This window comes from Plecotus auritus (assembly GCF_963455305.1).
Source record: "Plecotus auritus genome assembly, chromosome: 8".
NCBI lineage: Eukaryota > Metazoa > Chordata > Mammalia > Chiroptera > Vespertilionidae > Plecotus > Plecotus auritus.
In genome coordinates, this window is record NC_137782.1 from 42719893 (window position 1) to 42745406 (window position 25514).

Sequence of the window (25514 nt, forward strand, 5' to 3'; positions counted from 1 at the left end):
TTCATGGTACTGACAAATGTGCTCCAGTCTACTCTATAAACAACACACCAATGGATAAATTTCCATTGAAAGGACAACCACCTTTTATTCTAGTTATTTTCTGTACAACCAACAAGCTAAATTAAGTGGGCCACTGGAACATGTTTCTGGTATTTACTGAACTGCACCCCTCTTTATGCAGTTGCCCTGAATGCTGGTGTGGGGCTCCAACCTGTCCTCATGGCCCAATGCTCCGCTCACCCATGAACCATCACAGTCTGAATCTTCAAGGTATAGCCATCACAATGCCGTGACTCCTCTCCTGCACTCATCCATCACTGATCTCCAAGCACATGTCATGCCTCCGAGACACATAGGCCTGGCTCGGACCCTCCTCTGGTCTCACCCACAGCATCAGTCTCCCGCCTCCAGCCTCATTTCTCTCCAAATCATCCTTCCCCACATTACCAAAGTGTCTTCTACAATATAAATTTGGCAAATGTGTGGCCAAATCCTCCTCTTGGGATGGACCCCAGCAATTCACTGCCCCAAACCTTTGACAGCTCCCATTGTTCATGATCCATTTACTAAAGTACAACCTTAAGAATGGACAGCTCTCTAGCCTCATCACCCTCTTCATGCTGCCTTCTCCTCCAACACCAGAGAACTGTCAGTAGTCTCCTGAAACACCTTCATGTATCCCAGCTGGTCTTTGCCAGGATATTTCCAGTGGTTACAAAAAGCACTGTTTTGAGAAGTATTCTAATGTCGCTTTTGCAATCACTGAGGAGAGAGCCAAACAGTTGGGGACATGCCCCATCTGCACAGAGGGAGGCAGACACAATTTGAATAACCCCCACTGAAGGTAATGGCTGATGAGCAGAGTTTGACACTCATCTAACAGTTTTGTTAAGATATAATTCACATGCCATAAAATTAACTCCTTTAAAGTATACAATTCACATTTTCAGTAATTCAGAGTTATGCCAGCATCTAATTTTAGAATATTTTCATCACCCCCCAAAAAACCCAATAGCAATCACCACCATTCTCCCCTGCTCCTAGCCTGGCAACCACTAATCTACTTCCTGTCTCTATGGATATGCCTCTTCTGGGTGATATGGTAACCGTATGTTTAGCATTTTCTATGAAATGCCAAACTGGTTTCAAAAGTTGCACTACTGTTCATGCACTTATTGGTCACTTGCACATCTTCTTTAGAGAAACGTTTATTCAGATCCTACATCCACTTTTTAACTAGTCATCTGTCTTTTCATTGTTAAGGTTTAAGAGTGCTTATATTATTCTGGATACAAAGACCTTGTCAGTCATGTAATTTACAAACATGATGTTATAAATGTTTTCTCCCATTCACTGTATTTTCTTGATGGTGTTCTCTGATGCATACAAGTTTTAATTTTGATATAGTCCAACTTACTTTTTTCATTTGGCACTTGGGCTTTAGTGCCCAAGAACACAAAGATTTAGCTCTATGTTTTCTTCTAGGAGTCTTATAGTTTTAGCTCTTTCATATAGCTCTAGGATCCATTTTGAATTACTTTTTGTGTATGATATGAAGTAGGGGTCCAACTTTATTCTTTTGCATGTAGCTGTCCAGCTATCTCAGCACCATTTGTTGCCAAGTGTCTGGACGTGGGACTGTGAGGGGTTGATTCTGTTTCCTTTACATGCTCCGCCCATTCCTCCAATGCACAGACTTGTGAGAAAGGGTGGACAAGGAAGACCTTCAAGTCAGACTGGAAATCAGAGTCCTCATGCAGGGCTGTCACCTACACAGCCTGTCTGGCTGCCATTAGGTACTAACAAAGTACCAGGAGGATACTATACTGTATATGGAAGATGCAGTTAAAAATCCATACTTTCTTCACCTGAAAATCTTTTCATGGGCAACTCTAGCCCACCTTATTAATTTTGATAAAAGTATTACAATATGCTTTTTTACTCTGATTACACTAGCTTTGTCTAGAAGAATTGTTCTGAAAGCTGAACAATATGAAAGGTAATCTTCATTCTGACTCAATAGTATAATAAAGTCACTTTTATTTTCAGTTAATTTTTCTATTATATGGGAAAATACAATAGAATTAGTTCAGAGCAGAAACTAGTAAATAACACTGCCAGGAGTAATTGGAAAAGAAAGATTATTAATTAAATTACCAGTATTTCAGAAACATCCCAATGTCAGTTAGAGAGCAGAGGGATTGTCTGAAGTAACTGGCTCCCTGTAAAATTAGTGGACGTCAGATATAAGATTTCATAACCTCCAGCTATAAGATGCTTTATGCTTCTCTGGTGGGTTCTTGCCTAGGAGAAATACGGAAATGCTAACTGATTCCTTTTATATGAGTAAGCTTACAGAAGCTTGGAGCAGGAAGAGAAAAGATGTACAACCTTTCATACACATATAAGACCACATGCTACCCCAGACCCCAGACACCAATTACAATACACAGGTAAAGAAAGAACAAGAACTCAGGAGCTTATGAAGAAACCCCCATGAAGATATGTACTTCATTTGTTCAAAAAAATAAACAGTACTTTTTCAATGAGACTGAAATGTGCATCAGGAATAATGTACAAGTGGAATGATCACTACAGCAAAGTCTGTAACTGTGGAAAATTAGAAACAACTAAAAGCCTCCTTTCCCAGGAAGATGAACAAACACTTGTGATAGACTCATATGTTGACATACTTTAGAGGAAGAAAAATGAATGAGCTAGATTTGTGCCGGTATGGATCAATTTTCTAAACCAATGTTAAACTAAAAAAACATGTTACAAAAAGATATACAGAATAAGATAAACTATATATAAAATTATTAAAGCATGCTAAACAATATTACATATTGTTTAATGATACAAATGTAAGTGCTAAAAGTAAAGAGATATATAGCAAGAATAATCTCAAGTTCAGAATAGAGGTTAATTTCAGTGGGAAGAAAGATAGAGAAAAGGAGGAATAAAACTTCCTCCTACTGGCTATTTGGCTTCAACACCAGCTTTTAAAACTGTGGTGTAAGTGTAAGTGTTCTTCTTCCTAGGCACGTGCAGCGTATACACTGACAGCTCCCTGCTCACTCAGGATAAAATCTGAGCACCTGGAGGAGCTGACCTTCCCAGGGGCCCCTTCTCCCCGGCCTGCCCCTATCTCCTTTCCAACCACAGTCCCAGGTCCACACCCTCTAGTAGTCCACAACCTTCCTCCCACGGGGACAAGCATCCTGTAGCCCTAAGACATTTCACAACTGCTGTTCCCTCTGCCTGCATACTCTTTTCCCTGTTCTGTGCATGGCCCACCTGCTCTCTCCTATCACCCCCTCAGAGGGGCCTGCCTTGACCACCCTATTAAAATAATCTCATCATTCTCCCTTATATTTTCTTCTTCATAGCTGTATGGCTACTACCTGGCATTATGTATTGATTTAAATTGTCGTTCTCCCCATATCTAAGCTCTGTCAGGAAGCAGATAAGCAAGATCTATTGTACCAACAGTGCTGAGACTAGTGCTGGACATAAAAAAAATTCACTATTGGCTGATCAAGGAATTGTGTATTTATACTATCCATGTTTTAATCCATTCTTTCCCATTTATTCTAATATATGTACCTTTAATGTTAGCTACACCGTAACACAGTATTCCAACATACTTATGGCACACAGCAGAGTTGAAGAATCCATTGTTAGAATATGACTTTTTAAATAATTTTTTCATAAAAAAAATCATCACAGACATGGGGGGGGGGCGGCTAATGAGGGGAGAAGGACACATATGTAATACCTTAATCAAAAAAGAAATTTTAAAAAATCAAAGACATTCTTTAGACTTTGTGACTGATGATTATTTCTTAGGGATAAATCCCTCAAATAAAAATGCTGCATTCATCTTTAGGGCCTCTGGTGTTATTACCAAATTATACAGATCAACGTCTTCACTGTCAGCACTGACATTGCCTTCAATCTCACCAATTTAGCCAGTGGAAAAGATCTATCCTGTAATTCTGCATTTACGTTACCTACATAGTAACTTTCATTGCTCTCATCCACCTAATCCCTGTGAACAGGAACAGCGGCAGGGTGGGGCTTGGCTCAGCATGTCCCATAAACCAGAATCCATCCATCTTCCAGATTCTATCTGTGAGGTGTGGGCTCCGCAGACAAGAGCAAATAACCACGAGCACTCTGCTCAGATTCCAGTTCTGAGGGCAGCAGTGCTGTGGTGGGAAACATGAGCCCTGCTCTGTTCTTTCCCTGAAGGAATACTCTCCCCCACAATGTTTCCTTGCTAGTATGACATTGGGCGTCTGCCCCAAAAAGAGCAAATAAAAGCAGTGCATTTTTCTAGGTGAAAGGAAGAAAGAAGTTATACATTTATCTATATAAGCTGAAAAACAATCAGCAAATAGCATAAAATTATCAAAACAGTGTATGTTTGAAATGAGAATATCCGTTAAGTATTATTTGCCTTTCAAACATTTTTATGCACTGATCTGCCAACCAGAAATTGTCTGGACTCCATCGAGATACTTGAGAATTGTCATTGTCAGACAAAGGTAAACACTGCCCATCTGTCAAGACATCAGGAATTACTGAGTAGACCTCACATGTCATTTCTAACAACTCAGCACAGAAGAGAGTTAAGCAGGACAGTCCTGCTGTCCCTGGGAAGATAAACAAGGCTCAGTAGAAGCCCCGCCCCACAACCAGCTCTGGAACATCTCCTGCCGAGGGCACAGCTGTGAAGGATTTAAGAACAGAACTCTGTAACATCTTTTAATAAAAGTTCAATGATACATAGCAACAATATCAGGTTTTAGAAAATCTGATCTATTTATCTATTAACCATTTCAACTCTTAAAACTATATTCTAGTTAATAATTTAACTTAATTTCAAAAATCTTTTCTTTTACCAGAGGAGCCCAGTAGGTGTAGAGATAGCCTATTTTCAATGCTGGTACAAACTGGGAGCAGGAGACTACCAGAAAATAGAGATTCAAGAAAAACTTGAATTGTTCATACAAAACCTAAAAAGGAAAAGAAAAAATTAACAGTCTCTTCAAGGAAAATCTTTAATATCTCATTAAATAATTAAAATCAGCACAATACCTGACTACATTTCCATCAAACAGTAAACATATACCTTAGGTCACAGTAAATTTAATGATTTTGACATTAGCTTTCCAATAACTAAATCATATATTAAAAAAAGGTAAGGTTATCCCCAAATTATATTTAAAACAAACTGATAAAAAGACCTTTAGAACATTCAACTATGTTAAAAGTGTCCTCAAAAACCTTTTGATTCCTGTGTGCAGTTTTCCACTCTTCTGTTCTGTGACTCTTTATATGCACAACAAAGCAAATGAGAGAGAAAAGCCTTCCCAATGTAAGTCAGCAAATACACACATACAAATGTGTATCTTGATAACAACTCTTAAAGTATTATAATGGAAAAGTCCTGTTAACCTTACATTTATGAAGTGGTAAAAAATATGAAATATGAATGTGGATATCTGGGTAACTTTACAAAGATTGAGTGAACAAGCAAACATACACAGGTGTGACTTTCCCCCAAAACTGCCCTAATCTCCTGGAAGTATTATATCCCTTAAGTATAAAGAAATGATGAAATAGAAAGCTATGAAAATCACAGGCCAATTTTCAGGGAGACAGCTACCTATATATTCTTTACAGTCCCCGGGAGTTGATTGTCAACAGTACTTTCAAATATAAAATAAATACCATCATTCAATAAAATTTTAGGAATGCAAATCCTACAACTTTTTGTTTTTGCTTAATTCAAATTCCTTGTTTAAGGAAGGTAAACAAGATCTAGTATATTAATAGATTTCTATCTGCAAATTCTCAAAATAATAGATTTAAATTGAAAATCAAATGGAACAAAAATCATGTTTTAGATGAGAATAACTCCCATATCACACTACAATTACAACGAAACTTATCACAAACTTGCAACTTGCCAATCCAAATCTCCTTGGATACCATTAGTTATGCACCTTAGAAGATATGGAAATTTTATCAGAGCAGAGCCATAGGGTAAGCACTTATTGTTGATTTAAAGAATAATGGAGTTATCTGCATCATCACACAGACGAGCATGACTGAAAAATCGGTTACATTGATAACACATTTATGTTCATAATCATGTTCAATTGCTGTCTCAAAATGTTTGGAATCATTTCATAAATTAATCTCAGCAGGACAGAAAGCCCCTTTTCTCCTCAGTGGTTTCTTTAAAATCTGTTAGCATAAATTATACCTTTTAGCAATTCAGAAATTGCCATTCATGCTAAAAATGGAATAGAATTCCTACTGTGCAATTATCAAATGTTTCTAAAATACTACGTTTTAGATGAAAAGACTAATTTTAGAGACAACCTAAGAAAAAATCATTCATAGAGTAATAGTTGTGCAGACCCATCAACAGGTACCTTCGGGACACAGCATCCAGGCAGGCTGTGTGGATTTACTGATAAAAGGTAAGCTGTACTCTTGGCTTTAAACCAAAGTAATCAATACCTGATTATCTACTGACTGAATCTGGTGACCCTTAAGAATATATACAATGCTTAGCCAATCTATGAGTATTTAATAATTTAACCCTAAAGAGAAAACAGTAGCTTCATTAAAGATGAGAATATGTACCTGTCTGAAAAATACTTTGCATTTTATTGTCCTGACAGAGATCAGTCTTTTAATTGGAGTCATTAGTTTTGTGAGTTTTAATAAATGATCACAGTCCTTATCAAGCTCTTGCCAACCACTGAATGGATGGGTAGAGGGGTGGTGGTGGGGCAATCAATGCCCACATGAAGTCAGCATGATAATTTAAATGAAAACATGAAAGACAAAGCAGACCTCGTGTCACTTAATCAAGTGATCTGCTTGCAAAATAGCAAGAGAGGTAATACCTAGAACTTGTCAAAAACTTTGATATAAAAATATAATCAGTACCAGCCTCCTTTGACTTAAATAAATCTGTCATTAAAATAGGGAATGATGCACCAAAACAAAAAGTATTTAACTATTTAGTATTCTAAACATACATAAACTCAGTATTGTAATTTAATAAAATAATAAAGTATTTAAACTTCAGTATTTAAAATTAGGATTAACACCTAATTAAAGATAACTAATGATATAACAATAGAACAAGGTGTGAAACTTATAATGTGAAGAAAGTAGCCATAAATGCTAATAAGTATTCTGTTACTTAGTTATGTACTCAAATCATGTTACTTTAACTGTGAAGTTCCTTGGCAGGCTTTAAACACCACATTCCACTTTTCTTCCAAACAAATTCCCAAACAAAATCTATGACTTATTTTCTGATAATTTTACTTAGCTTTACTTGATTAATTCTACAATTAAATGTTTATCTAGAACTGAAGTCAATAGTCAAACTATAAGTTTTCTTCAGTTGAACTCTATGATATATCCATTAAAAATGCATATGTATTATTTAACAATTTGAACACGGTTGAAAAACAAAAAGATATGACACAATTAAAAACAGAAAATTTTTTAAACAATGAAAACAAAGGAAGCTAGCAATCTCTGATATGCAACCCATTTTCAAGAATTAATAGTCTTACCCCAGGTAGAAAGGTAAAGACATTGTATTTTTGATTTTTGATGGAATTTCTGGGATGTTTTTCTTCACACTTCTCAGGATGTCCAAGCCACACAGTGCGAGCTCTCAGCTCTCTCTTTCTCTGACAAACATTTATCAGCCAATCGCAGCAACTACATGAAACAAAAGATATTGTGTATGCTTTTTAAAATTTATTCTACATATTTATAGCCAATAATGACTGCTTCCATATTTAGCAAGCACTGATAGCATATCTAATGCTAATCTGTAGGGGTTTTCTTAAAATAGGTCAGTCATACTAATTCACATCCTATATAATAAAAGGCTAATATGCAAATCGACCGAACAGCGGAACGACCGGTCATTATGCTGCGCACTGACCACTAGGGGGCAGACGCTCAAAGCAGGAGCTGCCCCCTGGTGATCTGTGCGCTCCCACAGGAGGAGTGCCATTCAGCCAGAAGCCCCGAGCCGGGCTCACGGCTGGTGAGCGCAGCAGTGGTGGCGGGAGCCTCTCCTGCCTCCGTGGCAGCACTAAGGATGTCTGACTGCTGGCTTAGGCCGACTCCCAGGCCTAAGCCGTCAGTCAGACATCCCCTGAGGGCTCCCAGACTGTGAGCGGGCACAGGTCAGGCTGAGGGACCCCCCCCCCACACACCCAGTGCACAAAATTTGTGCACTGGGCCTCTAGTTTGATATAAGATACTGAGAAAGATTTGTGTAACTGTGTAGTGACTTCTAGAACCTCAAGGAAATTATCTTCCATGTTTAGACCCACTCTTGGCCAAATAAAACTATTAACATTCTGAAGTGGCCCATACTTCGAGTGCTAAGGAAAGGTTCGCTGTTACTGGTGACTCTCAGTACACTACTCAGTGGTTCTATGTGACCCCCTCTCCATGTAATCACTTTTTTCCTCTTTTAAAAGATGACTTTCCTATTAGCATTAATGTAAAATGAACACTATGGCTCAATTCAGTATTTAAAATTACTGAGATGGTTTAATGATAATGAAAGCTTGACTATATTTTCATGCAGTTATCTTCATCTCGGCAAAAAACACTTTAATTCTAAATCAGTCCTCACTCCAATGTCAGGGTTCCAGGAGCATGAGCACTTCCCCTGCCTGGACACACAACCATTATTTTTAGGGAGAGTATAAAGTTTCCAGTGGATAACCTTTTAAAAATACTTCAGAAAATGATGAAAAGTAACAAATCCATCTCTATTAAGAATGAAATAATTGTGAATTTAAATGTCAATAGTAACAGTGCAGTTTAATTCAAATTTCCAGAACTTCATCTTTTAGATGTAGTCAGGATTAGAACTGTAAACTAGTATGTAAGACAGGAATTCTTAACTTTGTGACAAAGAAGATTGAAAGCTAATGTGAAATATGTGTGACAATGACAGCCTTAGAAGGTGTGGCTATAAAATGAGGTTGGCAAATTGTGAGGTAAGCATAGCCTGAAGTCACTGCAGGTCCTTCGTGGCGGGGCACATGTGGCGGAGCTCACATGTGATCCATATCATTTTAGGATCGCAGAGGCTGAGAACAGATGTGTTTATCATCACCCATGGTGGCATCCTATAGCAGGGAATATCCATGTGTTTAAAATGAAATCAGTACCTCCCTATTCTTCTATCTGCCCAGTTCTTGTCTGTGCTCAGGAAATCTTCAGTCTGAAGAAGAGGGACTGGAGCATGGCTATCTCAGTTATCTCGTGGCCAAGCCAAGGAGTTTGCTCAGAAACTCCCCTGCTTCTCACCCACCTCCTGCTTCAACTGGAGCAGGTAAGGAAAAACCCAATTCTGCAAGGACGCAAATTTCTTACCATTGTCTGCCATCACTTTAAAAATAAATACAACAGATGGCATCTCCACACATACAACGTAAGTTCAAATCACCAACTGTATACATCAGGGTATGAGTAAAGTGATTGAAGGTTGTCAAAACAGTATTCCCACCTTTACTGGTTTTGGGTGGGAGGGCACTAGTCAAGTACATTGTGGTAAAATGCTGGTAATATTGATCTTATCCATGCTTGAATTAAACAAAAATTTAAAAAGACTTCAAATAAAATGAAATAAGCTTCCAACTACTATTTCTCACCTTCCTAACTCCACCCACATTCCGACACTATGCACCCTGCGGCTCACTAGAGGTCTCTCCTGAGTGATGACCACACAATAAGTGCTCAGGAGGGCTCCTTCCCAGCTCCACAGCAGCAATTCCGCACTGCAATCTCGGACCCAATTACATGCATGCTCCTGTGTACAAAACCCCACAGTTACATTACACACATGGCACATCCGAGTTACCCAGGTTATGACGGGACTTTTTCTGAAACTGTGTACTGAATCAGTCTCAGACAGCTGCCCATACACTGCATAGATGCCAGACTCCCACATCTTACATAGGAAAAAACTGGAGGCCAGAGGGACATGATTCATCAAAGACAAGCACCAAGTGGTGGCAGAGCTGACCCCAGAGCTGTGTTCTCCCTGCCCCCTAATGACAGTTGGGCGGCTCCTGCTCATTCATAGGCTGCTATCCTCAACCTCAGACAGAACAGCAGCCAGTCAACAGATGACAAAAATAAATGAACAATTTATAAGTGGGAACAAGACTCACTGGATAACACACACATTTAACTGCGGAGATCCTGGTCTGTTTGTTTCCTCATCTCAGAGGCACTGGCGAGGGGAGAGCTGCACACTGGGAAACCCTGGCACAGCTGCCACCCTCAGCACTCAGCCGCTCTGCTGCCGCTGTCCTGCCTCCAGGGTCACAGTCAAAGGTCGCCAACCTTACACCAACTCTGCAACAAAAGCGTACATTCCTACTCTGTCCCAGAAAGCAGCCATTAACACATGTGGCATTTTAATGGGAAGTAAAATTAAGTAAAATAAAAAGTCTAGTTCCTCAGTCACCTGAGCCACATTTCAAGTGCTCAACAGGCACCTGGGGTAGTGGCCATCATACTGGACATCTCAGGTCTAGATTATTCCCTTCATCACAGGGAGAGCTACTGAGCAGGCAGGTACAACACGAGATACACGCTTCCCTAAGCATTTCAAAACAGCAAAACTCGTCCAGGAATGTGTTCAGATATAAATGTTTGTTCTGAAACACATAATTACCTAATTTAATTGTTTAATGTACAAAAGTCAGACAAACGTAAGATGATATAGAAGACAAGCAAAATATATGTTTGAAAAAATATACAAGTTAGGAAATGCAGATTTTACCGAGTTTGTGCTGGTATTAACATATTCTTCTATAGGCAGAAAGCTCTGTAAAACCACCTTCAGTAGCAAAGGAAACTGACCTACCCCCCCCACACCACCATCCCCCCACGGCCCTCCCCCACTAACTCCTAAAGTCTCAAACTCTAAATTAAATATCAAGGCCTAAAAACACATACATTCAACAGTTCATTAATTTTTTTCTCTATATAACCCTATATAGAATAAACTAAGATTCCTAGACTTCTAAGATATAACTCAATTATTCATAACACTTTGCTACTAATAACTATTAACAAGTAAAAATGTTATTTCTAATTATTTCCTTATATAAAGACAGAATCAAGTGATGGTCAGGGAGCCACAATCAAATCCCACACTACTTCAAAAAACAAAATGAATACACAGGCTTGCAGTTTTAAAACAGGGTAATTGGGGCAAAGTAATGTGAATAAAATACTGATAAATGAAAGGAAGAAAAAAAGAGAAGTCCTTGGAAGAAAATAACCAAGAACTTTACGTAACAATATTTTTATGCTGCTAAATAGTTTCTAAATTGTCAATGATTTAGAAGACACTTTCCCATTTATATATAAATCACCTTATATAACTGAAATTAAATCCAATAGTGCACAAATTATGTTTTTTCCTTATAATATTTTAGGAATATAGTTTTTCACAAATGCCTCCCTCCATCATCAAAGTGGCACTCTAATATTAAATAAAGCACACACACACACATATATATACATATATACATATATACATATATATATATATATATCCTGTTTCTAAAATTTTAACTAGCCACAATAACTCGCAAAATTGAGAACCTCCTTAAAAAAAAATAATTAGGCAATTATTATATTCAGCAGATCCCTTTGGTTACCAATCCAAAAGCAACACTGTACTCAGGTCTTCTTAAAAGATCCACACTTTCCCATGCCTATGCTTCTGCACCCCAAATGTGTGGCAGGTTATTTAATAGAGCATGTGGAGGCCATTTAGAACTAGGAATAATCCCAGCACTTGATATCTTCTCCCTTCACATGAAAATGCCATTCAGGACTCCACGTTCTTAGGGATGAAGTGATTTTTGATAAGAGTGGAATGGAAATCTCCTGAGAAAGCCCCCATATCCTCCTGAACCACGCATGTCCGTGTGCTTCACAATTTTGCACAGGAAGGTCAGTCAAGAGTTTCTGAAGACAGACGACAGAAAAAGTATTTCAATGTGGCAGAGTTGGAATTTTTTCCAAATAATAAGCCTATTCATTCCCTGAAGACGAAGTCTAAAGTAAGTTTTACTACCTGCAGAATCTACAAACAGAGATACACTGAAATATTTATGACTCATTAATATTAGCTGCAATCTACCTGAAATATTTACAACTCATTAATTATTTGCTATCTACCTTATTGCAATGTTCACCCACATTCCCTCCTACAATTAAACTAAATAATTTCATGTATCTTCTACTCTTTGCTCCATCACCTAATAATATTAGTAACATCAAATTTCATCATGCCTGGTATTTAGGATATTAAAAAGCAGCAAATATTGAAAACTGAAAATTTATAATAAATAAAATAAGACTTATCTAAGTTGCTAAATGTACTATTTGTTCTGTAAGATGCAGTTTTTAATTTCATAACAGTTTCTCGTACAGCAGATGCCTACTGAACATGAAGAGTGTGACAACATCTCTGGCCATCGTGCCATTTAGGTCAGCGGTCGCCAACCTTTTAGACCTCACGGACCACCAGTGGTCCACGGACCACCGGTTGGCAACCGCTGATTTAGACTAACACCTGCTAAGATGGTGCAGTTAGCTCTTCCACATGATCAAATCTATTAAGATTAAGACTAGTACATGAGTTTTTCTGCTGCTAAAATTTACATTTTCAAATATGCTCTTAAAATTGCCTTAAAAAAAGAAATGTGGCACAAATAAAATCCAAAATTTGGATATGTTCCATTTGGTAAAAACAAATCCTATAAAAGACCAAAAATAATCATTTTAAGTGTATTCAGCGCTGTGAAGACTGAAAACATTAAAAGTCTGTAATTCTTGGTAACTATTAGGCAGTATGGGAAGTACCACTGCACCCTGCACAACACTGCCCCACCCACTCCCACCTCTTGACAGACAGCTCTGTGAGTGCTCAGGGTCTCTGCTGATGGACAAACAGTAATAAAATTATGCTGGGTTCAATACAAATGCATGGTTAGTGATTTTCTTTTGTTAATTATTGATGATCTCTCCCAAAGCATGACCAATTTCCCTATTTTGTTAGTCCTCATCTGGGCCCATCACCTCCTCACTCAAATGAGCCCATGTTCCAATTAAGGGTAAGGGTGGGGGATTGTGTGTGGGGAGTATGTGAGTACAAAAAGCAGCATTAACCTTAGCTTGAATTTATTTCAATATAAAATTTCAAAAGCAAAGACAACACTAAAATTTTGGTTCTTTGAAAAGAATAAAACTGACAATCTCTTATCAAGATTAATGGGAAAAAAGGAGAAAGACAAATTACTAATATCAGGAATAAAAAAGGTAACATCCCTGCAGAGACTCATGAATTAACTAGATCAGAGGAATTTAAATATAAATTTGAAAATAGATAAACCACTTGAAAAGCACCAAACATCACAACTGACACAGAACAACTAAACAAAAAAATCTGCATAGTTCTACATCTGTTAGAGAGATTAACCCTAGAAATGAGTACGTACCCACAAAGAACACTCCTGGAATACTGGCTATTTAACTTAGAAAATGTTTTGGGCTTTTTTTTTAAGCCATAGAAACTTATTAAATGAGAGGCCTGGTGCACAAAATTCGTGGACTGGGGTAGGGGGTCCCTCAGGCCAGCCTGCCCCCTCTCACAGTCTGTGAGTTCTCAGGGGATGTCCTACTGACGACTTAGGCCTCCCTCTGCGGGAGGTGACCAGGCTGATCAGGGGAAGGCGCCGCCCCCATCACCCCACTGCCGCAGCCACCAAGGTGTTTTCATCAACACAGACTCCAGTCCCTTCACCATGAAAAAATGACAACTTTCTTTAGGCATTTTCAAGATGTGTCTTTCATAGGATATGACATTTCTTTCTTTCCTTTTTTTTTTTTTTTTATCCTTACTTGAGGATATGTTTCCATTGATTTTTAGAGAGCGTGGAAGAGAGGGGAAAAGACAGAGAGAAACATCAATGTGAGAAGGACACTTCGACTGGTTGCCTCCTGCATGAGCCCTGACCTGGGCCCCGGCCAGGGCGGAGCCTGTAACCTAGGTACATGCCCTTGATCAGAATCGAACCTGGACCCTGTGGTCAGGAGGCCGAGGCTCTATCCACTGAGCCAAACTGACTAGGGCAGGATCTGACATTTCTTAGCCCCTCCAGCAGTGGACCTTTGTTTTTTCCTCCAGGAGTGAGGTGGAAAAACCCTAGATTACCTTCTTGGATTCTTATTACCCAAGTTACCAAGAACACTGCCAGTGGTGGTGTACAGGGAGCTTAGCCAATGAGCAGTCAGAAAAGGTGTTTCCTCTTTAGCTCACGTGCAGAGGCCCCCCTGTGTGTGTCCGCTGGGGTGGGGGCGTGCTCTGAGCCGCACCGTGGCCACTGGGAGCGGGCCCCCACCCCTGTGTGTGTCTGCTGGGCTGAGGGCGTGTTCCGAGCCGCACTGGTGGTGACTGTTAAGGCTTGGAGCCAGTCATGACTGTAAAGGCATCCCAGACAAATTTGCGTATTACCTCTTTATATATATAGATTAGTATCACAAGTCAGCAATTTCTAAAACGCTATTTAGCCACGAAATTTCTTCTTCATCTGAAAAGCATACAACATATAGGAAAGATGAAGATAGGGCTTATTTTAACTAGAAGCTGGTGAGAAACCTAAACCCTGCTCAGCCACACCTCCTGGTTCCGATCCCTGAGGGATTCCTCAGTCCCTGGGATTCCACAGAATACAGTTTTAATACCACTTCATGAGTGACCCAGAAATCAAATTAGGTATAAAAACATTTGTTTGAACACATCTAACAGAATAATCAGGAGGAGGATGAACAAGATGTTTCTACAATTATTTACATGCCTTTTATGGGCAAAGAGATGTAAGTTAATGATCATAATGAAGGCACTGACTGCAAACCTTGAACAGCAGAAAGAGAGTGAAAGCTGTAACTTATCTGACACACTCCACCCAAGTCATGACAGCACGGTCTCTGAGATCTTGCCCTGCCTGTCCCAGGGGTGTGCAGTACAGTCAGTGGCAAAGTGGCAAAGACATACAAGGTACTTTCACATACCAAACTCTACAGGCAAAGGTGAACAGATTTCATACATGTCACACACAACATCAGATTTCATACATGTCACACCTCAACCACCAGTGGACTTGTTTAAAATATGAGAAGTTCTTATCTTAATTTCTTTCTGGTTTAAATGAACAGAAAACTCTTATTCCAAATCAAAGCATTTAAGTCAAGTACTATGCATAGCTACCATGTAATTAAATTGCATTTTATAGATCCATGTCTATCTTTTGGAATGGGAGTACAATTACAGCTGGAAGAGAAAGGAACATAGTTTATAAATGTCAATATAGGAATAGAACTAATTGTACTATGTATTAATTACAAAATCACAAATTTTCTTCTCTTTTAAACATTAAAACATCTATAAAGTACATCATTTTCTAACCACTATGCTGTACACTTGAAACTAATACATAATATTGAATATACACTGCAACTGAAAACAATTTTTTTAATTGCTAAAAAAAATAATCTCACACAAAAAAGTGAACTTGGCTTTCCATGTCTTTCAGACCAGTGCTGCTTGGTTCTGACTGATGTACCGTACTAATACTCTCCATGGCACCATTTAGAGAGCAACTTCTTTTGTTCGATAAAAAAAAATAAGTATGGCCAGTATGGCTCAGTGGTTGAATGTTGACTCATGAACCAGGAGGTGGTGGTTCAATTCCCAGTCAGGGCACATGCCCTGGTGGTGGGCTCAATCCCCAGTGTGGGGCATGCAGTAGGCAGCTGATCAATGATTCTTTCTCATTGATATTTCTATCCCACTCTCCCTCTCCCTTTCTCTCTCTGAAATCAATAAAAACATATCTATATACATAAAAGCCCAGAGACCGAATGGCAGAACCAGAACAACTGGTCGACCAGTCACTATGATGCTCACTGACCACCAGGGGGCAGACGCTCAACACAGGAGCTGCCTCCTGGTGGTCAGTGCACTCCCACAATGGAAGTGCTGCTTGGCTGACCAGGATGAGCAGTGCTCCCAACAGCAGGCTAATCCCCACAGGCCATGCCCCCCACCAGTGCACGAATCCATGTACTAGGCCTCTAGTTTAAAAATAAATAAGTATGGTAAAAGCTAAGCTTATGTGTAACATAACAATGCAGCTTGGTGCACAGAAAATTAGGTGCCAGGGGCCACACACCTGGTACAGAGGAACTTCCACCCTCCACAGATGAACCACCCCAGCCCACGTCTTCTCCGCATGGCCCTGGCACGTGGCAAAGTGTGGTAATCACTCTCGTCATTCTCAAAGCCTTCTTCAGACATCATTAGTGGCATTTCATCCAAATGGGCAGACTCATCTTCCAGCTGGTACCTGGTTAAAGATAAGAACAGACCAGAGAAGAATTTGTGAGGATGCATCAAAAACCTTTCTTTTTTTAGTAATGTAAATAAACTTTAACCATCAATTCTGATTATCCCATAAAAACTTTAAATGTATATAAGATTCATCTACAAAGATGATCATCACCAAGCTGTGCTGTTTAAAAGTATACCCCAAAAAAGCGTGGAAAAACTTTAATATTGATTATTAGACTTGGTTAAATAATTTGATACCATATTATCACTAAAAACAATAAGGTAGAAGACCTTTTGCTGAAAACAAGTTTGTTAGGAAACATTGCAGTCACTTATTTGCACTCCTCCTTTGAACACCTCAATGCACCAATCAAAATGAACCCCATTCTGGTCTCTCCACACGATTCTCCAGTTACTACCAATACCATTACAGAATGGCTTGACCATAGTAATAGTCATTTTAGATAATTTAGGCAAAAAGTTATATGATCTGTGTACAGGCCTAAAACATAATTAATGTTTCCTTTTTTAAAATTCCTTTTTTCTTATTCTCTGTATAACATGACTTCTTTAAAAACACTCAATGAGGAAATGAATATTTATACAAAATATAATTAAAGCTCAAAACACCACTTAAATATATTACCCTCTATAATAAAAGGGTAATATGCAAATAGACCAAATGGCAGAACAACCAATCAAAGCGTAATATGCTAATGATATGCTAAGGCTGCTCAACTGCTCACTATGATGTGCACTGACCACCAGAGGGCAGACAGTCAACTGGTTGACCAGTCACTATGATGTGCACTGAGCACCAGGGGGAAGATGCTCCAACCCGTAGGTTAGCTTGCTGCTGGGGTCCGGCCGATCGGGACTGAGCAAGATAGGCCGGACACACCCTGGAGCCCTCCCGCGGTTCCTCCTTGGCCCGATCATGCACCGGTGGGGTCCCTCAGCCTGGCCTGCACCCTCTCGCAATCCGGGACCCCTTGAGGGATGTCAGAGAGTTGGTTTCAGCCCAATCCCATAGGACACTCCTCTTGGGAGGGCGCCAGATGCAGGGCTCATGGCTGGCAAGCACTGCTGCGGCAACGCGAGCCTCTCCTGATCGGGACTGATTGGGCACGAGCCCGCGGCAGGCACAGTGGGGCTGGGATGAGCGGGAGCGGCAGGTAGGCGCTGCAGGTGGTGTTGGACTGAAGGTTTTGGCCCGATCCCTGCAGCCAGAGGGACCCCACCTGTGCATGAATTCGTGCACCAGACCTCTAGTAATTAATACACACACACACACACACACACACAAAATGAGACTTTTAGTCTTTTTCATTAAGTTCTTCCGATTACTGTGTTGCATTAGGGAAAGTCACAATCTTATTCACTTCAATGCTGAAAAGCAGCCCAGTGTGTCTGAAAGATGCTGAGTATGAGCAACATCACAGTTAGTAACCTGGACTTCAGAAACAGAGCCTTTCAAATGACCAGCACTTTTTCCCATTTCCAAAGCAATTTTCCTAAATACTGAAGATTTTACTTCAGTATTTAAAAACAATAAGATGATGAATAATGTATTTTTTCATAGACAGGCTAAGCAGAGAATCTTAAGTGTCTTTGTTGCCTGGTGTCATACACTCTTAATTGGTTTGTCACTCAAGAAAAATCAACCTTTCCAGCAATTAAGTATAATTCTGAAAACATTTTAAGACAAAAACAATGTGAACCAAGACGATAGAATGAATGATACCAAACACAAGAGTACTGCCATATAAGAAATGAAGACAGCTATCCTAACTGCTGGCAAAGGTTTTAAAAAATTTAGGAATTGTTAACAAAACACTCAAGTACTGGAAGGCATATAATTCACGTGTATCTAAGTGTAAGTAGGTCAATACAACAACTAGCTTAAAGTCACATTTTTATCTTAAATATCTAACAACTTTGTTTCCATTTTGACGAGAAACATTTCTGAGAAGTAAACTGATATATAAGGGAGCATACATTTAAAATATGTCTAATGCTTAAGTTTTCTTTAAGAAAAATAAACAATTCCCCATTTGCCTGCATGTTAGTAAAGTAAAAAACAAAAGTGCTATAAAAAAAATGAGTTTGTTTTCTTCATCAAATATGTCTTCCAAGTTCAATTATGTCACTGATGAGTTATGAATAAGTAGCAAAACCATATGAACTACCAGAGAAACTGGAACTCTCCCTCCCTTAGCAGCAGAGGAGCTAAACAGTTGAACAGTAGGTAAAGAAAGGAAAGAACTGCCTGAAAAGCAGGGCTTGACCTTAGTAGAGAAAGCAAGAACAACAAGGATCAGTCAGCCCCTCAAGCTGAGAGGGTTTGCCATGTGAATTGTGTACATAGTAACCTTGGAACTATTGCATCCTCTTCAAAAATATTCTGTAAGAAACTTAAATACCAATTTTATTGAGGCAAACTTCTAAACTAGAGTTAATGGTGCAATACCTAATGTTATGCCAATGCCAATGCCAATCCAGAAATTTTAAGACACTTGGGCCAGTTAGCACAAGACAGTTGCCTAAAACTGTGATGTTCCCAATTACCAACTCTATCCATGTGAGCACACTGTCAGTAGTAGAAAAAAGTGAAACATTTCTATTCTGGCAGGCCTAAACAATGTCATAAACTTGAGTGAACTAAAGATCCACCTTAAAGGAAATTTTGTAAATCTTAGGATATGTCTCTGATTTTGAGGAATCCTGGGCCTGGGCACTTTGATGAAAACTATCTTTAAAAATCATTCAGTACTTTAGAAAAGCTTTTCAACAGTAAACCATCAGAGCAGAAGAAAAATTTCACCTTTACAACTAATAAGATATTTTTAGATCCTCATCATAGTTATAAAAATTGTCAAGAAAAGAAAATTGTGTGTAGACCCTCAGAATGAGAAAACTAACATTTAAAAATGTGTTACCTCTACCAAGAAATATTTTAGAGATAACCAGACAATAGACATCTGTTCTCAGCATGAATCTCTTTTAAATACTAGTTTAACTATTATAACACTGCAAATACCTCTAGGCAGGGCCAAAAGCCACACTACAAAGAGAAGCAAGGAAAGGTGCAACAGACACTGACAAACAAAATCATGTCCAGTGTCACTCTTTCTTCAGTCACACATGCAAGATAATTTGAATGACACAGGTACCATAAAAAAGACTGGAATAAGAAAAATCAAATTAACAAATACCTTAAATTTAACTCATGCCATCATAATGCAAAAGAGAAACTAATGCCTCACATACCTAATAGAAAATTATCTCCTTTTTAATATGTTTTTTATTGATTTTTAGAGAGAGGAAGGGAGAGGGATGAAAAATATAAACCCACCATACGACAACTAAAAAAAACCTCAGTTTTGAGGTAAGTAGATTATGAGTAGAAAGGTAGAAAATTATATGCCAGGCAAACATTAATCAAAAGAAAGCAGGAATGGTTATAACAATGTCAGAAAATATAAACTTCAGAGCAAAATAATTACTAGAGGCAGACAGGGAAATTATGTGATGACAAACTTGTCAGTTTATCAAGAACACAAAGCAATCCCAAATATGTATGTACCAAATGATAGACCTGCAAAACAAGTGAAGCAAAAACTGATAAACTAAAAGGAGAAATAGACAAATCCACAATTACAATTAGAGACTTCAACATCCCACTCTAAACAACTGATAAAGCAACCAGACAGTAAACCAGTAAGACAGAAGAACTCAATGCCATTAACCTACAGGACCTAATCAATATTTCAGAATATTTCACCAAACAACAACATAATACACTTTCTTTCCAAGGGCTTTTGAATTTTTATCAATTTAGACCATATCCTGGGTCACAAAACAAAATGCACCATATTTATAATAAGTGAAATCACATGGAGTATATTCTTTGACTACAAAGGAATACCATTACAAAAGATATAAATAGGACCCACATTCTCCTAACATTATTGATAAAATATCCAGGATACAATTGAAAACCATCAGTCATACCAAGAACCAAAACACTCACAATGTGAATCAGAAAGGACAATCAACTGATGCCAAAAAAATTAGATTAACTCAGACACTGAAATTCTGTTACAAGCATTTTAAGCTGAAAACATAAAAGTGCTTTAAAAATCAGCTACAGATTCTTTTGAAACAAAAAGAAATTATAAAAATGAAAAATACAATACTAAAAAGTAATCATCACTGGGTGGAATCAACAGTAGAGTAAAGATGACAGGGAATGAATTAAGGAACTTGAGAACAAATAAACAGAATTTACACAATCTGAACAATACAGAGAAAAGAGACTAGGGGAAAAAAGCCCAAGGGAATTATGAAACACTAACAAAAGATCCAACTTTTATAGCACTGGAATTCTGAAAGGACAGGATTAACAGTGGAAATGAAGGAATACTTGAAGAAATAATGGCTAAAAACTCCCTAAATTTGGTGAAATAAAAAACCAACAGGTTCAAGAAGCTTAAGGACTATCAAACAACATCAACTTAAAGAAATCCACACCGAGGTATATCGTAATTAAATTTCTGAAAACAAAAGACAAAGAAAAACTTGAAAGCAGCCAAAGAGAGAGAGGACACATTACCTATAGAAGAATACCAATTCGAATGACAGCAGACTTCTAATCAGAACCATGAAGGATGGGAGAAAGTGAAACAAGTTTTTCAAGAGCTAAGAATTGTCAACCAGGAATTCTATATCCAATAAAACTATCCTTCTGGAATGAAATAAAAGAAATTTCAAGATTGGCTATAGGAAGTTCTCCCAATGGAAAGGAAATAAAAAGAGAATCCTGGAACATCAGGAAGGAAGGATAACAGAAAGAGCAAAAGTATGGATACATACAAGGAACTTATAAGTCACATTTGATGATTTAAAAAAAAAAAGGTTACACCATCTGATACTAAGGACATAATTTTAAAATAGATTTTTACTGATTTCAGAGAGAGGAGGGGAGAGGGAAAGAGAGATAGAAACATCAATGATGAGAGCGATTCATTGATCGGCTGCCTCCTGCACGCCCCCTACTGAGGATTGAGCCCACAACCTGGGTATGTGCCCTGGCGGGAATTGAACAGTGACCTCCTGGTTCATAGGTCGACATTCAACCAATGAGCCAGGCCGGCCGGGCACTCAGGACATAATTTTAAAGTGTTGCGGGGAAGAAGGTGGGTAAAGGGACCAGAATGAAAGTCAGGTTTCCACACTTCACTCCATTCAGGGAAATACTGATACTAATCCACCACAGTGATAAGTAACATGTATATTGCAATGCTCAGAGCAAACACTACAAAAATTATTCAAAGACCTACACTCAAAAACACTGTCGAGATAACAAAAGAAGTTCAAGTAACCCAAAGGAAGGCAAGAAGAGAAACAGAGGAATGAGAATCAGAAAAACATATTTAAAAAGCATAGAAAAGAAAACATAATAAAATGGCACATTACACTCTAACATACAGATAATAACCTTAAATGATCTAAATACACCAATCTAAAGACAGAGACTGATGGATGCAATAATGGAAAAACACAATTCAACCATAAATTCACTTCAAATTCAACAATGTAGGCAGGCTGAAAGCTAACACCATGAAATCATCAATCCATAAGAAGCAGGAGTGGATAAATTAGTATCTAGAAAATTACCAGAGACAAAGGGGAACATTGCACAATAAAAGAAACCCACCTAGAAGACAAAAGGGTCCTAAATGTGTACACACCAAATGACAGAGACTCAAAAATATGAAGCAGAGACTGACAGACCCAAACTTGTGGAAACTTACAGTGAAACAGGTAGCATATTTCTAGATAATGATCTCCAAAAACCAACCTCTTGGATTATCACTAACGAACTCACTTGTATAGATGATAACAGAGGAGGGAGAAATGGTACTTTTGGTCCAACACTGAACAGGGCACCTTTCTAGGTTCTTCCATAATCCTCTACAATCCCATGAAAAAAATATCATTCCCCATTTACCTCTGAGGAAATTAGGGCTCATTTTTAAATAAGGTGTCTGAGATCAGTTATTAAGTAAATGAACAGAGATTTGATGAAGCTCTATAACACTGTAATACCCTACTCCTAAACAAAAATATATTCTAAAATCGAATCCTAAAGCAAATGGTTATTGAAATCTGTAGTTTTTCCATCTGTTTTAAAGGCCAATTGCTTCTATAATTCCTAGGGAATACAATTTTAGTAACTACAAAAGGCAGTATTTTCCCTTTTGATAAGTTTCTGTTTCTAATTACCATATCATCTGTTAAATGTAGTATGAGACTTTAATTTTAAATCAAAGGTCTGTACGTTTTAATTCTAAACTAACTGTGGCCCCATTAAACAGCTTAACTTTTCTGGGTCAGTTTCTCATTCCTAAAAGCAAACACCGTTGTCGACAGGAAGTACTTTGTAAATGCATGTTTAGCAGTGTACTTCGTGGAGTGAAATGTCTTCACTTTCTCTCCACATTTGTGAAAACAGGTGACTCTCCATCAGTAAAAGTGGTATCGGTTGTCGTCACAATTTGTGAATTTCAGACACTAACAGTCTGCGTGATCAGCTTTCGGGCCTCTTGTGCGCGTCGCACTAGAGAGCAGCACCAGCACCCCTGGGTCGGACGCAGTCACCTCTCCCTTTGGACCTGGTGGCTAGGGCATCGCCGGGGGGTCAGAGCTGGGGGCCCGCCTGGCCCTAACGCCCCTGACCGCTTCCGGAGTGGGAGGCGCCCTCCCGGTGAGGGCGCACCACGACCTAGTCACACTGCGAGGCCAGCGGCGGGCCCACCAGGGCAGATCCACCGGAGCAGGGCGGCGGGAGGGAGGGGCTCCAGGGCGGAAAGAGGAACGGGCCGTCGTTACCTGCTGGGCCGCTCGGCCCCCGGCCCGGGCCCCACGGCGCTGTAGTAGGCCGCGCGTTTGCGGTTGGCCACGGCCGCCGCGGCCGCGCTGCGCACCGGGTACAGAGGGATCTGGTCCGCCATGTTCCGGCCACCACCTCCCCGCCCCTTCCCGCTCCCCCTCAATTCGCCGCCTTTCCCGGCCTAAGCATTCAGTTCCAATCCCGCTGAGGCGCGGCCCGCGGGCCCTTCCCGCCGCCGGCAAGTCCGGGCCCGATGGCGTCACCGCGCGTCGGGGACTGATGACGACACCACGCGGCTAGAGCTCTAGTGGTGGCGGTGGCGTTTCGAGGCTCCGCCCCCTGCTTATCAGGCATATTACGTCACCACGTTGCGAGGGTGTCAGTGGAGGCACGGTAGGGGGCTGCGCATGTGCTCCGGTTCGGCTTGCCTGGATCGCGTTTTGGAGTCCCGTCTGGTCCCACTGGGCCGCGGGTTCCTGCTCCCAAGACCTTTGAAAGCCGGTGGAAGGCACCACACGGGGCTCCCGCTCACCTGGGCGACCCGTCTGCTGGAAGTAGAGAACCGCAGGCGCCTAGCTTCGCGCTTTTGTACCGGCATCCATGCTGGGTCCCACAGAAGGAGTTCGTGTAGGTGAAAAAACCGAGTTTGAAGAAGCCGACAGCAACCTGCAGAGCTTCAGGATGCTGACCCCTCCCGCTTGCTGGGCGAAGACAGCCGCTCTTCTGTGCCCCTAGCTGTTCTGGGCCCCCGGCAACTGCCCAAGAAAGTCTTGACCTCGCCCCGAGTGTGCGCTGTGATCCGTGTAGTCCTGCAAAGCTGCTCCACACATGCATTTATTTCATTTTTTACAGTGGTGTCGGATAGCTCATACTTTACTCTCAGGGACCAAGTCCTTCCTTCCTGGGCACCTGGATCCTCCTAACCCCCACCTCAGACCGTGAAGCAATCTCCAAGGCTAATTCCTATGTAGTCCTTGCTTCACCATACTTTCAATTTATGGTAGTTTTAATTCCTACTTCCTCAGTCTTCTACATGTAAATATGTTCAGGTTTCTCCTGTACTTAAAAAATTTCTCTAGATTTTATTTAAGATTGCATTATTCCCCTAAATTGCCTCCAAAGAGGGGGCTAGTCTTCAGAGAGTTCCGAATTTTGCTATCATGATGTTAATTTAGAAAAATGTTATTGATTTATAGCTCTGGAATTTGGTCTGAACTCAATATATATATATATTTTTTAATTTGAGGTTTTCTTCCTGGCCAGATATGTGGTCAGATTTCTAAACTATATGTTCGGAGAATAGGTTTTATATTCCGAGATCCAAAATGCCACAGGTCCAATAGTGTTCATGAGTCTTCCTGCCATTGCACCCCCAGTGGCTGGTCATTTTCCTATTGTCCCATGGGGACTTGGAAAGAAGTGTGTCCTGTTTTGAGACACTGCTTGCCATGCAGTCATGTCTCCTGAGGACACTCACTCTAAAAGCCCCCAGCAACCACCACTTGTTCTAGGAAGCAGCTGGCCACACAACAGCTGCTACCCCTAACACAATTGTTTGGAATGCTTGCTTGCCCCCTTCAATCAACCAAAGACTGTCAGTAGTATCTGCAGCTCTAAACAGCTGCATCTACAGGGTTTTGGTGGTTGGTTGGTTGGTTTTGTTGGTTGGTTTACCCTACCCCAAGTATGACAGCCCAACCAACCCAAGCCCCTGGAGTGAGCCCATCTCCCACTTCCATGGTCTACTCCAGACCTGGGAGTTGGCAGACTGGAGTCACTCTCATCTTTCTGTTTCTGGTCCAGTAGCTTTGTTGTTTTTAAACCCAGCTATGCCTGTTTTAAATTTTCTATTTTTATAATTTATATACCTATTATGGCTATGTTTTTGAAGCAGTATGTTCAACCTGAACTTCTAGGTTCTAAACTCATCTTGTCTAAATACCTTAATATACCACTTTTTTTTAATTTAAAAATTACTCAGTAAAATAATTTTTGTAAATAGTTGCTCCTACTTTCTGATTGTCAGTTTGATAATGAGACACTTTTTTATGTGGCCTGAATACAGGCCACTCCATGGACACTGGTGTCAAAGGACTCAGTGATCTCCTAACTGCTAAATGAACTTTACTC

At 39.8% G+C, this 25514-nt stretch overlaps 1 protein-coding gene across 2 annotated transcripts in view; it reads right to left on the minus strand.

Moving 5' to 3' along the window:
* Positions 1-23659, minus strand: part of ATP9B (ATPase phospholipid transporting 9B (putative)) — a 141231-nt gene extending 117572 nt beyond the window's left edge. For both annotated transcript variants that reach the window (XR_013961383.1, XM_080683641.1), the window contains exons 1-4: positions 23384-23659; positions 16332-16505; positions 7614-7764; positions 4908-5021 (exon numbers count right to left, since the gene is read on the minus strand). Coding sequence is in view for 1 of the 2 variants with exons in the window: in XM_080683641.1 (XP_080539767.1) it covers positions 4908-5021; positions 7614-7764; positions 16332-16505; positions 23384-23505 (561 nt within the window). In the remaining variant the exon portion in view is untranslated. The remainder of the gene's footprint in view (positions 1-4907; positions 5022-7613; positions 7765-16331; positions 16506-23383) is intronic.
* Positions 23660-25514: the final 1855 nt, after the last annotated feature.